This window comes from Erpetoichthys calabaricus, chromosome 12 (assembly GCF_900747795.2).
Source record: "Erpetoichthys calabaricus chromosome 12, fErpCal1.3, whole genome shotgun sequence".
Lineage (NCBI taxonomy): Eukaryota > Metazoa > Chordata > Cladistia > Polypteriformes > Polypteridae > Erpetoichthys > Erpetoichthys calabaricus.
In genome coordinates, this window is record NC_041405.2 from 2,939,604 (window position 1) to 2,954,291 (window position 14,688).

At 44.2% G+C, this 14,688-nt stretch overlaps 1 protein-coding gene across 1 annotated transcript; it reads left to right on the forward strand.

The window, feature by feature from the left end:
- The first annotated feature begins 7,471 nt into the window (after positions 1–7,471).
- si:ch211-198p11.6 (keratin-associated protein 5-10) lies at positions 7,472–13,106 on the forward strand. The gene is made up of 6 exons (XM_028816968.2): positions 7,472–7,578; positions 8,242–8,287; positions 10,137–10,199; positions 10,284–10,424; positions 12,705–12,851; positions 12,938–13,106. The coding sequence occupies exons 3-6, from the start codon at positions 10,194–10,196 to the stop codon at positions 13,037–13,039; spliced, it is 396 nt and encodes a 131-aa protein (XP_028672801.1). The 5' UTR covers positions 7,472–7,578; positions 8,242–8,287; positions 10,137–10,193; the 3' UTR covers positions 13,040–13,106.
- Positions 13,107–14,688: the final 1,582 nt, after the last annotated feature.

Below are 14,688 nucleotides of genomic sequence, written 5' to 3' on the forward strand. Positions count from 1 at the left end.
TGGAGTGAGAAGCTTTCTTAATCTCTAAATGGCCAGCTGGCCCCATTCCCAGATCTGGGTGAGTAGCATGAGGCGCCATTAGTGATTCATCACAGAGATATTTCAGGAAGTTGAGTTCACGCTATGGACGGTGCCAGTGCTCAGGTTGGGGAATTAACACAAGTGCATCTCAGTGAGGGACACATCTGGGAGGACATCCATCTTCTTCAGGTCAGTTTCTCATCAAGGCAAACCTACAGTGGGGATAATAAATATTGAATGCGTCAACATTTTCTTTCAATAAATATATTTCCAATATGGCTATTCACATGAAATTCTCGCCAGATATTGGTATTACTTCAAGAAATCCACAAATTTAAAGAATTCACAACAATAAAGGCCATAAATAAAGATACGTGTAATAAAGTGGGATGACCAGAGAAAAAGTATTGGAACACACTAAGAAAAAGCAGTACGCCAAAGCAAGGAGGCGGCTGAGATCTGTAAATAATTAGAAAGTAATTCCACCTCCTATCTGTGCAAATTTATTATCAGCGGGGTTAGAAAAGATTGATGGGCTATAAAAAGGTGTTTTGCTTCCAAGGTGTCACACAAGAAACATGTCATGATGGGTGAAAAGTAAAGAGCCTCGCCCAAGACCTTCACAACCTGATGTTGCAAACTATGGAACCAATGAAACTGGTGACAGATGTATTTCAGAACTTCTGCATCTTCAAGTAAGTACCATTGGGGCCATTATCTGCAAGTGGAAGGAACATCAGTCCACCATTAACCAGCCATGCAAGATTTCCGACTAGGGGGGTCAGAAGAGTAGCCCAAGAGCCAAGGACCCCTCGGAAAGCGCTCCAGAAAGACGTTGAGGCAGCAGGTACAAATGTTAAGAGAGAAAACAATAGGCAGTGCACTCGGCTGGCATGGCCTCTATATGCGCTCACCACGCATGAGTCCATCACTGAAGAAAAGGGATGTCGAAGCTTGTTTAATGTTTCCTCCACAACATTTGGACAAGCCAGTGTGAGATACGGGGAGAATGTTGTCTGCTTAGACAAGACCAAAGTTTCTGTCCTACTACACACCATGTTTGGAGGAGAAATGGCACTGCACAATACCAACAGTGAGGTTTGGAGGTAGAAGCATCATGGCGTGGGGTTATTGCTCTTCTCATGGTACTGGCAGACTTCACGTAGTTGAAGGAACGATGAATGGGGCCATGGAACAAGAGGTTCTTGAAATGAATCTGCTGCCATCCACCAGAATGATGAAGATGACACGTGGTTGGACAACGATTCAAAACATATAGTAAAGGAAACTGTCAATTGGTTTCAGAGAAAGAATATCACATTGTTAGACGGGCCCAGTCATCACCAGAGTTTAATCCAACTGAACGTTTGTGGAAGGAACTAAAGATCATGATTCACAAGATCCCTGTTCTTCAATATTTAAAGTCAATCCCTTTAGAAGAAGGGGTCAAAATCACACCTGAGCACTCCAGGTGATTGCTTTCTTAATACAGGAATCTTAAAGCTGTCATTATAAGCAAAGGCTTCTCCACTAAGTTATAATTTTGCATGTTCAATGCTTTTTCTCTGTGTCATTCCACTTTGTTACACATACCTTTATTTATGGCCTTTAATGTTTTGAATTCCTTATATTTGTGGATTTCTTGAGTTAGTACCAATGTCTGGTGAGAATTTCATGTGAATAGCCTCATTGGAACTATATTTACTGAAAGAAAATGTTGCCGTGTTCAATACTTATTTCCCCCGCTGTACATGGACCACTCAGAATGCAGACAGAGTGAACATGAAGTGCCCAACCCTCCATCTCCAGAGGATGCTGTAGAAAAGGAAGGCAAACTAAAGCTCAGCCTACATGCCCATTCCGGTCCAATTCCCCTTTATGCCAGCTGGCATGTATGGCAGCAACAAAGTTCCTCCACTTATGTCTGTCTTGGGTGAAGTTTCTGTGTGGCGTCCCAAGCTGTGATTCAGTTTTATCCCCAAAGTTCACCTCCAGGTCAGTGATGTGCAGTGAGGTTCATGGCTGGTGAGGCTCTGACTCCTTCAGAGTCAGATTTACAAATATATAAACCTAAAAAAGTAGCTTATTGACTATTCAACTGGCCGCCAGTGTGGACTGCTGGTTATGTTTCATATCTCATCAGCATTCTTTACACACACAGGTAAGGCGCATATTTGGCTAAGAAGAACGTCACGTTTATAACGGCGGAGAGAGCGCATTTGCTCCTCACCCTCCATGTGTTCTAAATGTGTTGCTGCAATTCCACAATTCACACTCATTCAATACAAATGAAAGTGTAGAGTGGTGTACAAGAAACGGATTTCAGTTTTGACCTTAATTGAAATATTTAGTTGTTTTTAAAAGCTTTTAATTGTGATGCTTTAATCAATTTATATACAGACTGTTCGACAAAAGGATAACAAGAAAAACAATATTTTATTTGAGGTCAAAATGTAGCTTTTAAATATTGGATTGTTGTTTTTTTTTTCATTTTTTAAATCTGATCCAATTTTTCATAAAACTGAAAACCGTTTCTGGTCTTACCTTGACTTGTAAATGAAGTCCGTGCACCTATCCTTCTCCGTGAAAATCTCCGTCACTTTCTTGTAAAAGTCCTCCTTATTTTCCTTTAGTTTAAAAAGATAGATACTTGGAGCCTGTACATTGGGGTTTACCCTGGTGGACGAGAGGGTAGCCTCCCTTCGCCTTTGGGTGGGGGGACGGGTCCTAACTGTTGTTTGTGCGTATGCGCCAAACAGCAGTTCGGAGTACCCACCCTTTTTGGAGTCCCTAGAGGAATGGCCCCCCCAATCTGAACCCGAGCGGTGTTTTGTTATTGGACTTCTGTGCTCGTCACGGATTGTCCATAACGAACACCATGTTCAAGCATAGGGGTGTTCATATGTGCACTTGGCACCAGGACACCCTAGGCCTCAGCTCGATGATCGACTTTGTGGTTGTGTCGTAGGACTTGCGGCCACATGTCTTGGACACTCGGGTGAAGAGAGGGGCGGAGCTGTCAACTGATCACCACCTGGTGGTGAGTTGGCTTCGATGCTGGGGGAGGATGCCGGTCAGGCGTGGTAGGCCCAAACGTGTTGTGAGGGTCTGCTGGGAACGTCTGGCAGAGCCCCCTGTCAGAAGTAGCTTCAACTCCCACCTCCGGCAGAACTTCGACCACATCCCGAGGGAGGTGGGGGACATTGAGTCTGAATGGGCCATGTTCCGTGCCTCTATTGTTGAGGCAGCTGACCAGAGCTGTGGCCGTAAGGTGGTCGGTGCCTGTCGTGGCGGCAATCCCTGAACCCATTGGTGGACACCGGCGGTGAAGGATGCCGTCAAGCTGAAGAAGGAGTCCTACCGGTCCCTTTTGTCCTGTGGGACCCTGGAGGCAGCTGATAGGTACCGGCAGGCCAAGCGGAATGCGGCTTTGGTGGTTGCTGAGGCAAAAACTCGGGCGTGGAAGGAGTTTGGGGAGGCCATGGAGAATGACTTTCGGACGGCTTCGAGGAGATTTTGGTCCACCGTCCGGCGTCTCAGGAGGGGGAAGCAGTGCAGTGTCAACACTGTATATGGTGGGGATGGTGCGCTGCTGACCTCGACTCGGGACGTTGTGGGGGGAGTACTTCAAAGACCTCCTCAATCCCATTAACATGCCTTCCAATGAGGAAGCAGAGCCTGGGGACTCGGAGGTGGGCTCCCCCATCTCTGGGACTGAGGTCACCGAGGTGGTCAAAAAACTCCTTGGTGGCAGGGCCCCGGGGGTGGATGAGATACGCCCGGAGTTCCTCAAGGCTCTGGATGTTGTAGGAATGTCTTGGTTGACACGCCTCTACAACATCGCATGGACATCAGGGACAGTGCCTCTGGATTGGCAGACTGGGGTGGTGGTCCCCCTCTTTAAGAAGAGGGACCAGAGGGTGTGTTCCAACTACAGAGGGATCACACTCCTCAGCCTCCCTAGAAAAGTCTATTTGGGGGTTCTGGAGAGGAGGGTCCGTCAGATAGTCAAGCGAACCCGTTTCCAGTGAGAGTTGGACTCCGCCAGGGCTGCCCATTGTCACTGATTCTGTTCATAACTTTTATGGACAGAATTTCTAGGTGCAGCCAGGGTGTTGAGGGGGTCCGGTTTGGTGGACTCAAGATTGGGTCACTGCTTTTTGCAGATGATGTTGTCCTGTTTGCTTCATCAGGCCGTGATCTTCAGCTCTCTCTGGATCGGTTCGCAGCTGACTGTGAAGCGGCTGGGATGGGAATCAGCACCTCCAAATCCGAGACCATGGTCCTCAGCCGGAAAAGGATGGAGTGCCCTCTCAGGGTTGGTAGCGAGATCCTGCCCCAAGTGGAGGAGTTCAAGTATCTCGGGGTCTTGTTCACGAGTGAGGGAAGAATGGAGCGTGAGATCGACAGGCGGATCGGTGCGGCGTCCACAGTAATGCGGGCGCTGCATCGGTCTGTCGTGGTGAAAAAGGAGCTGAGCCTTAAGGCAAAGCTCTCAATTTACCAGTTGATCTATGTTCCTACCCTCACCTATGGTCATGAGCTATGGGTAGTGACCGAAAGAACGAGATCGCGAATACAAGCGGCTGAAATGAGTTTCCTCTGCAGGGTGTCTGGGCTCTCCCTTAAAGATAGGGTGAGAAGCTCAGAGTAGAGCCGCTGCTCCGCCGCATCGAGAAGAGTCAGATGAGGTGGCTCGGGCATCTGATCAGGATGCCTCCTGGACGCCTCCCTGGTGAGGTGTTCCAGGCACGTCCAACCGGGAGGAGGCCCCGGGGAAGACCCAGGACACGCTGGAGGGACTATGTCTCATGGCTGGCCTGGGAACGCCTTGGGATTCTCCCGGAAGAGCTAGAAGAAGTGGCCGGGGAGAGGGAAGTCTGGGCATCTCTGCTCAAGCTGCTGCCCCCACGAGCCGACCTCGGATAAGTGGAAGACGATGGATGGATGGATGGATGGATGGATGGATGGATGGACTTTATTAATCCCAAGGGGAAATTCACATACTCCAGCAGCAGCATACTGATACAAAAAAACAACAATGCAGGTAAAAACAGACAATAATTTTGTATAATGTTAACGTTTACTCCCCCGGGTGGAATTGAAGAGTCGCATAGTTTGGGGGAGTAACGATCTTCTCAGTCTGTCAGTGGAAAAAGTCTCTCTGCCTCGATGGAGATGATCGCACAAGGAGGAAAATCGTTGTGTATCTGTCCTGTTCTGAGCACTCCGTTTAAAAAGAGCGATCAGTCTTTTGTCCCATAGTTTGAAGCAAACCTTGTAGCTATGGCATTGGTCTTCCATTATTTATCACTTCCTGATTTGACTGACAGTCCAGTTTTGAGAAAATTTTAAGCTCAGATATATAATCTTCTATTTTGGCAGTCAGTCGGAGCAAAAAAATAAACGGACTGCTGCAGTGCACTTGACTTTCTGATATCGCTAACTTATTGGCGCCCAGAGCCTCTGTGTAACAACAGCAGCAACGAGCGTCTGTTGGGCTCACATACGCACCCTTCAGGGCGGCACGGTAATGTCGGCCTCCCCTTGTGCCTTTTCACTGCGGTTTAATGTACGATCAGCAACACTAAAAATGTCACACGCATTCATTAAAGATATTAGCCAGACTGTGGAAAGTCAGGGTCAGGGTCGGATTAAGACAAAACTGGGCTTGATGCTGCAGCGCAAAAAAGGCCTATTTTTTCTCGCCATCATTGGTGCATGTGCATTCGACACTCACTTGTCTGTTTTCATCTAGGCTTATTTCAGGAATGGGCCTAATGCTGCAGCATCAATAGCACCCACCTTAATCCGGCCCTGGTCAGGGTGTATAATAAATGCGTCTGCACACCTTATGTTGGTGACATACAGAGAGACAGTGGCAGGCACGCGTCAATCACAGGCATCAACCCGCCAGTGTGTGAGGAGAGCGTAGTCCGAGGGGAGGTGAGACTCGTCGCTGCTGCACCTCACGTTTCTCCCATGTATTTGAATAGGAAATGCGCCAATTCCACGATTTGGACGATAAAAATGATCACAATTATTGGAATCACACAGAAAACAAATTTATAGCACAGACCATTGGACACATTTATGTTATTATTAGTTCTTTTACTTCTCATGATGACAGATGAGGCTCTGTCTTTCTTGCGTTTGCCTCCTTGGGTTCTAATGGAAAACTGTTCTTGTGATGAAGTCTTGCTCTCCTCTGATGGTGTGTCCAATCCATCTCCATCTCCATCTTCTGATGATGATGATGGTGGTGCCCATGTTCTGTTGCTTGCATCTGGTGAGCAGCTCTTGATTTGAGATGGTTCATGACCAGATCAGGCCCAGTTTCGTCTTAATCCGCCCCCCTAACGTTTTTTTGAAAGGAGCCCACTAATACCAATTTGTTCTTTTTAAATTAATGATATATCATAGATGCATATTTTATTAAACCTACTTAACTTTTATCAGAATGTAGTTTAAGTTAATTTGTTTTGGTTTCAATAGATGTATTTTTCATAGTTTTGATTCTTGTTTTCTTTTTTTCACATCTTCGCGCCCCCCTTTTTGTTACTTTGTGCCCTCCTAGGGGGGCCCGCCCCACAGATTGAGAACCACTGTAATTTATAATACATATAGATGGTAGCTTTGTGGATGCCAACGTGAATTCACTTTCTCTAATTACTTTTTGTTGGACTACAGGTCCATTTATTTATTTGTAAGCAGCATGGCAGATCATTGCTTCTCCAGGTTGTCTTTCTAATCCATACAGAAAAGAGTCACATTGCTAAGCGCCTTTTAGCACAATGTATTGTCATCTTCGGTCGGCACATTAAGTGACTTGCTCAGGATCCCAATTGAAGTGTGTGGTGCACATTAAGGGGTTCAAACGCCACCTTAATCGTTGCCCGACATCAGCGTCTACTAATCCATCAATGAACAGACCACTAAATATAAGAGTCTGGGTTTGATTTCTACTATACAGGAAGTGGGAAGAAATGGGTTCAAGAAAGGAAGAAAAACGTGTATTGGATCCCAGATCGTTACAGGTCACACTCACCTTAACAATTAACCTGCTGGTGTGCATTTAAAAGAGAACAGGAACCCAGAATCCGAAGGAAAAAAAATCAAGTCAACACAAAATTATACAAGGTGCACTTGAAAGCTGCCTGCTGCAACTCTTCTCGGACTCTTCTGTTTCAACAGACCCTGCAGTTCGCATCATCTTCAAGATTTCAGGATGGCAGAATTCCCAAAATGAACAGTTCGGCTATTGTGGAGTTGAGCCGTTTCCAAAAAGGTTGAGCTCATTTGCGGCACAGCTGTGTCATGCTTATGGAAGATTTGACTAAAAAAGGAAACGGTTAAAAAAAGGTTTTGCCGCTCCACGCCTCTTGGTGGCAGCAATAGTGAAGCGTGTTACGCGGTTTGTCCCTCACGGCGCCCACTACCGATCTGCCGCGCCCGCCTAAAGGTCCCCATAACAACGCTTCTGGCAACGCGGGGCTTACTTCCGGCAGCAAGGCGGTTAGAAGCAAAACGCAAACAAAATCCGTTACTGACGCTAAGGTAAATATAAATTGGTCAAATAAAATGAATAGAAACAAAAAACATTAATAAAATTATAGCAGAATCAATTGTTAACGATCCTGGGGACGAGGGAATACCAAGGTTGTGCCCGTAGAGAGGGATGTGCCCGAAGCCGTAGCCGTGTGCAGGTGTTAGTTTTGCGGGGTAATTGGGGTCCTCGCTTACGCTTACAGTGGGCGTAAAGAGTTGGCTAGAACGGTCAACGAAGGGAAAAGATTTAAAACTAAAAGTGCGAAATGGGGTCCATGCTAAAAAAAGAAATCTGTAGGTTATTGAGGCAGCGGCGTACATCGCGAAATCCTCCTTTGTTTAAAGTTATTAAGGCTGCACCGTGTATTTGTATGCGGCTGTGTCCGCAACTTCATCTGCCGCTTTAACGCTGTTACGGTTTAGATAGATAGATAGATACTGGAGAACTGTATTGGGGACCAGCTAACCAGTTGTTTCAAGATTATTAGGCTATAAATGAGTATTGTGCAGTCCTGCTTATTTCAAAGCAGGGAAAATTAAACGTCTTCATCAAGAAACGGGTTGTAATGAATCCTGAATGCCAGAGAAAGAGAAGAAATGTCTGGAAATAGCTGAACTTTGGTCTGGTAACCCGTTACTTATTTTTGTTTTCTTTGTTTCTTTTCCGAAAAGCACACAGGATACCAGAGATGAGCGGCTACATCCAAAGACTGAATGGGTGAGTTCAGACTCCGAGCTGTCCAGCATCTATCTATGTTTCCATTATTCTAGTCTAACCCAACACCTCATCACCGCCATCTGTCTTGTTTTTGTATATAGCGCCTTTCACGATGCAACTCATAAGGTACCTGACATGCAGTGAAATTTACATTGGTGGACATCAGTGTGTGTGTGTGGAGCTGTGACTGATGCAGCATGAGGCAGCAGTGTGATGCCATTTCATCTTTTGAATTTCTTTTGTTCCCTTTCAGGTGCAGATCTTTGCATGAGAGCCTGTCTTCCTGCCCACATCCTTTTCCCTTACTTCTCTCTCTCCATTTTTAACTAATTCACTGAAAGAACAGTTCCCTTGGAAAAAATAAAACTCTACAACAAAATAATCCCCAGTAAATCCTTAACAGTATCACACTGAGTAATATAGTAAATTGACAATTTACAATAACCTGAATTCCAATTCAACCTGCGCCCTTAAATTAACAAAGAGCAAGGTATAAGCGGTGCTGATATTGGGATTTCAAACTCCAACCGATCTTTTAATGATTAGCTGATTCTTGCTGTTAATTAAACCCGTTATTTAATTCCATGGCTTGTTGCCGCTCTCATTCTGTCACAGCAGACATTTCCATAACTGTTGATTTTTCTGTTTATTCTAAGAACACCATCAAAATGTTTTGGTGACCTGAGAGATCAATATGACCGAGACCTTCCCCTTTCTTTATTTTCAGGTTAGCTGGTCATGTGGCGGCTCGTTTTGTGTCTCATTATTGTTTGGCTGCTCATTAAGGAAAAAGAGACAACTAAGGGGGGTCGGAGTCAAGTTAATTAAAACGAAGGCAAAAGAAGTTAATTAGCATCAAAAACAGCTCACTAATGAAGAAGATGGTTAGAATGAAAACCTGCAGCCACTGCGGCCCACCAGGACCGGACTTGGACACCCGTGTTCAAGATCTGTCAGATGTAACGCACTTTCAGATGCAGTTTTTTAAAATACTTGTTGTTGTTTGTACTATTGGGCTTCTGGTTCCTGTTTTATAAAAATGTGATGCCGGGGTGAGAGTCACCTCATCTTAGACAGTTAAAAGGAAGGTCCTTCTGCGGTAACTGATGGGGAGGTGTCTTTTTAATTTAAACCCTTGTATTTGGAAATAAAGTCTTAAAACAGAACATAACACAGTCAAACAAATAAAAACAACACAGCAGGTACAACCATCTGCTTAAAAATCATCCATGGAATTGTGCATTAAAGCTGAGGGAGCTTTATGAGTCGAGAGCCTACTCTAAAATGGTTGTTTGAATGGAATAAAACCGCAAGTGAAGTAAATAGATTGACTACTGGCCTGGGCTATTTGTTTTAGAATTATTAAAGTTCTAGACAGATCCTTATAAAGAGAATTTGATCTATAGATAACATAGAATATCACTGCAACACTGATTAGGACCTTCTAGTTGAGCAGAGTGAACCTCCGTGTATGTAGTGGGGTCTAGTTTAGTGAGCTACGTCATTTGTATGAAAATATGCTATTTAAATAAATGTTGTTGTTGTTGTTTAAGATATTACTACCAGTTTATCATAGCACACATTTTTCCCCATCTGGTATTACACCAAATATGACCGTTACGAGTGAATTTAAATCCAGGCTGTCTAGGAGGTAAACCAGTTTGGAAAATATATTATATTTGTATAAGTGTTGAACTTGATTTGTTTCTATGACAGAGAACAGTTTCCCTGTGGGTGCACTAAAAGCAATTCATTTCAGTCTCTCCTTCAATATCCCCCCCCGATTTTATTTTTATTATTTTAGTGCCCCTATATTTTCCACCCCCTCCTTATTAATGGCTTTTTGCAGTTGCAGATAATCCACTTCACCCCGGCGTGACTGGGACTCAGCTCTGCTGGCATTGTGATGGCAGTGAGTATCATGACGGTCTCTCGACGTTGCTGCTCTTCCTCAGCTGTCCGTGTTAAGTCAGCCTCTTCCTCCCTTTCTCCTCAGTCTGTCACGCCCTCGCTGTCAGCCCTGCAGATTGTCTCCGTTTCAGGCCTTTCACTACCCCTTCCCGCCATTGTGTTAATTGCCGTGGCTGCCTATCTGCTCCTTGTTTTGCTGATCCTTTGGCTGCGCCAGTGCATCCAGGTAAATTCAAGTTCACATTTCTTGTCATATGTACTGAATGCAATGAAATTCTTACTTGTATGCCTCCACAGAGCAGTGACAATAATATAAAACCAACAAAAGACAAACACTTAAAGTAAATATAGAGTGCAACATGTTCGTACAGACTCATGGGTTTGTAGGACCCTTATTGTCCCATGTTTAGAGTCCAGTGAAAGTCTCCCTTGCGTGTGCTTTGAACACGTCACCACTGTCCAGCCCCAGATTTAGTAAGTAGAACTACCTCACCTCAAAACATGTCATCCTGCCCTGAAAAATCACACCATATATTTACAGTCATATGAAAAAGTTTGGGGACCCCTCTCAGCCTTCATAATAATTGACTTTCCTTTCAACAAAAAAGATAACAGTGGTATGTCTTTCATTTCCTAGGAACATCTGAGCACTGCGGTGTTTTCTGAACAAAGATTTTTAGTGACGCAGTATTTAGTTGTATGAAATTAAATCAAATGTGAAAAACTGGCTGTGCACAAATGCGGGTCCCCTTGTAATGTTGCTAATTTGAATGCCTGTCACTGCTCAAAGCTGATGACCTAGTTGGATGAGCTTGTGAAGCCTTGAACTTCATAGACAGGTGTGTCCATCATGAGATATAAAGATATTTAAGGTGGTCAATTGCAAGTTGTGCTTCCTTCCCTTTGACTGTCCTCTGAAGAGTGACAGCATGGGATCCTCAAAGCAACTCTCCAAAGATCTGAAAACAAAGATTGTTGAGTCTCCTGGTTTAGGGGAAGGCTACACAAAGCCATCTCCGAGGTTTAAACTGTCAGTTTCAACTGTAAGGAGTGGAATCAGGAAATGGAAGGCCATAGACACAGTTGCTGTTAAACCCAGCAGGTCTGGCAGGCCAAGAAAAATACAGGAGCGGCATATGAGCAGGATTGTGAGAATGGTGACAGACAACCCACAGATCACCTCCAAAGACCTGCAAGAACATCTTGCTGCAGATGGTGTATCTGTACATCATTCTACAATTCAGTGCAATTTGCACAAAGAACATCTGTATGGCAGGGTGATGAGAAAGAAGCCCTTTCTGCACTCACGCCACAAACAGAGTCGCTTGTTGTATGCCAATGCTCATTTAGACAAGCCAGATTCATTTGGGAACAAAGTGCTTTGGACTGATGAGACAAAAATGGAGTTATTTGGTCAGAACAAAAAGCACTTTGCATGGTGGAAGAAGAACACCGCAGTCCAAGAAAAACACCTGCTACCTACTGTCAAATTTGGTGGAGGTTCCATCATGCTGTGTGGCTAGTTCAGGGACTCGGGCCCTTGTTAAAGTCGAGGGTCGGATTAATTTAACCAAATATCAACAAATTCTTCAGGATAATGTTCAAGCATCAGTCACAAAGTTGAAGTTACGCTGAGGTTGGATATTCCAACAAGACAATGACCCAAAACACAGTTCGAAATCTACAAAGGCATCCATGCAGAGGGAGAAGGACAATGTTCAGGAATGGCCATCACAGTCCCCTGACTTGAATATCATTTCAAATCTATGGTTTCAAGACAGGTTGGTTGTCAAAAAAAAACAAGGGTGTCGATACAATACACAGAACAGGACACAACAATTCATAATAACCATTGTCACTTTCAAGAATGTCACGAGTGTAGTGACCAGTAATTTGATCATGAAAGGCTTTATTTTATATACGTCACATAACCTGCTGGGTGTCTTCTTGTATGAAATATCATCCCATGGTGGTTTGCAAAACAGAGATAAAGTACACATGATTACAAATTCATTTATTTTTTTGCAGTCAGACCCCATGCAGGTTTTTGTGATGTGCTCAGGGTCACACAGTAAAACACAAGTGGATGTTAACCTGACCACCTTCTGGCACAAAGGCAGATTCCTGCCAACGTGGTTAGCGCTGACACATGGCTCATGCTGAATATCACTGTTAACTATCAATGGAGTTAGGTTTTCATCCACATTCCAAAGACAGGCTTATATGGTTTATCGGTAACTGTTCTGTGTTGATCCCAGCCCTGCTCTTGAAGCTGCTGCAACAGGCTCCTTCTTTGTGCAAGCCTGAACCGGATTAAGTGCAGTCAGGTGATGGATGGATGGATGGGTGATCAATATTGTAATTTTTCTCTGTATACGTCAAGCCTGTGCTCAGTAATCTCATCATCAATATTTGTCTCCATGGAAATGACCCCTTTTGCTGTCTTCTTATGTTTATTGCTATTGACAAGTAGGCGATGCTCAGCTCTCTCTGCTTGTCTTGCCAGTCTCGAGGCCTGTGTCCCGCCAGCTGCGACTGTGAGAAGGCCTGCCGCTGTGGACTGTGCGACTGCTGCCTGGCTTGTGCTGAGCTCTGCGACTGTAAGATGCCTTCCCTGAGGTCCTGCCTCAATGGCCTTTGCCCCAGATCTCCGGTGAGTTCCTCAGTCTTAGGACGCCTGCCGTTGGCCCTCTGCAACCTGCTGCTCACCTCGTCTCTCTCTCTCCTCTCGTCTTTCAGGACTGCACCGACTGTTGCCCAGTTTGTGACTGTGCCTGCACCTTTCAGCCACCTGATTGTGAGAGCTGCAACTGTCTGTGCTTTGAAATCAAGATGAGATGAGCAGCGACACCCACACATCCTGTAAATACTGATTTCCTTTTTATAAGAAAATTACTTTTTTATAAAAATAAATTTGATTTACATTTGCCTTGTGTAAGTACAGTTTCACTTGTAAGGAGGTATGATCAGGCCAGCTTTGAAGCATGCCAGTCACAACCCAAAATCTAATATGTAAACTTGAATATGTGTGTGTCCAGTAAGCAAATCCACATCACTGAACCTTTCTGCACCAAATTTTGCAGATTCCTCATTTATACAGGTAAATACCATAGGCTGTGTCTTTGGACGGTGACGGGTAAACCAACACAGACAAGGGGAGAACATGTAAACTCCACACATGGAGGACAGAAGTACATAACAAACTAGAATAAATGTGTGCTTCACTTGAAATGTTTAAAGTCTAAATATTCTCGATTGGAATATACAGGGTAAATGTCATTTTTCACCCTCTGCTAGAGGTCTGGATCCAAACCATACCATTTTCAAGCCTGCTTAATTCTAAGTAGGGTCACTGGGGGCCGGAGCCTGACCCAGCAATCATAGGCCACAAAGCAGGAACAGCCCCACTAGACAGGGTGTCCTTAATAAAGAATATGATTAAAAAGAAATAACATATTTATAATCACTGACCTTGAAAGAGCCGAAGAATGATACCCTACTACAAGCTTATTTTTGAAATCCCTTCTGGGATTGGCTCTTAGAGGGCCAGGACCACCAGTAAAGAATCCGATATGAAAAATGTGGTCATATTCACATAAAATGACACTCCACACTCCTGTATTACAGTTTTGTGAAAAGAAAATCTCTCAGAGCTGACCTGGGGTTGGTTGATGTGGCAGCACAGCGTCGGGTCCTTCTGATTTTATTTGTTGAAGACCCCTGTTGGTTTCCTCTTTTATCTTAAAAGTGTTGTTCCCTGCACAAAATGAGGTCCAGAAATTGCTTAAAAATGAGGGCTTTCAGGTCTAGAGTGTCAAAAATACCAAAAACTGTGACAATTTACACAACTAGGCGTCAAGACAATCTGAATGGAATTCCTTTATAGTCATTGCACACGGTACCATGACATTCAATGTGCAACTCCTTCATAAAATCTCTACATATATAAACTCCAACGTCTGTCTGTCCGCTTTTCATGAAAAAACTACTTCATGGATTTAGATCCGAGTTTTTTTTCTATAATTAGCTTGAACATTCTGGTTGATTTTGCGACCTCTGTCTTTGCGCTATGTATCATAGTATGCTTGCAGTACAGATGTATTTGCACGAATCCAAGAGATAACATTTGTCCGAGGACCTCCTCACACACACTCCAGCCTTGGGGAGTATCTTACATCTTCTTAGCACAGAATTACATCTGAGTTGTTTTGTCGTTTAGAATTTGCTTGAACATTCCAGTTGATTTTGCGATTTCTCTCATCGTGCGAAGAATCGGAGTTTGTTTGCAGGAGCGAGATATCTGCGCAAATCTGAGACAGAGGCTGCAGGCCAAGGGGATGAGGAATCATGACGTCAGGAGTGGGGAGACAGGCGGGTCCTGTGTTACTTCTACGCGAGGGACGGCTAATATATATAAAATCCAACGTCTGTCCACTTTTCATGACAGAACTACTTAACAGATTTAGATCGGATTTTTTTTTTTTCTATAA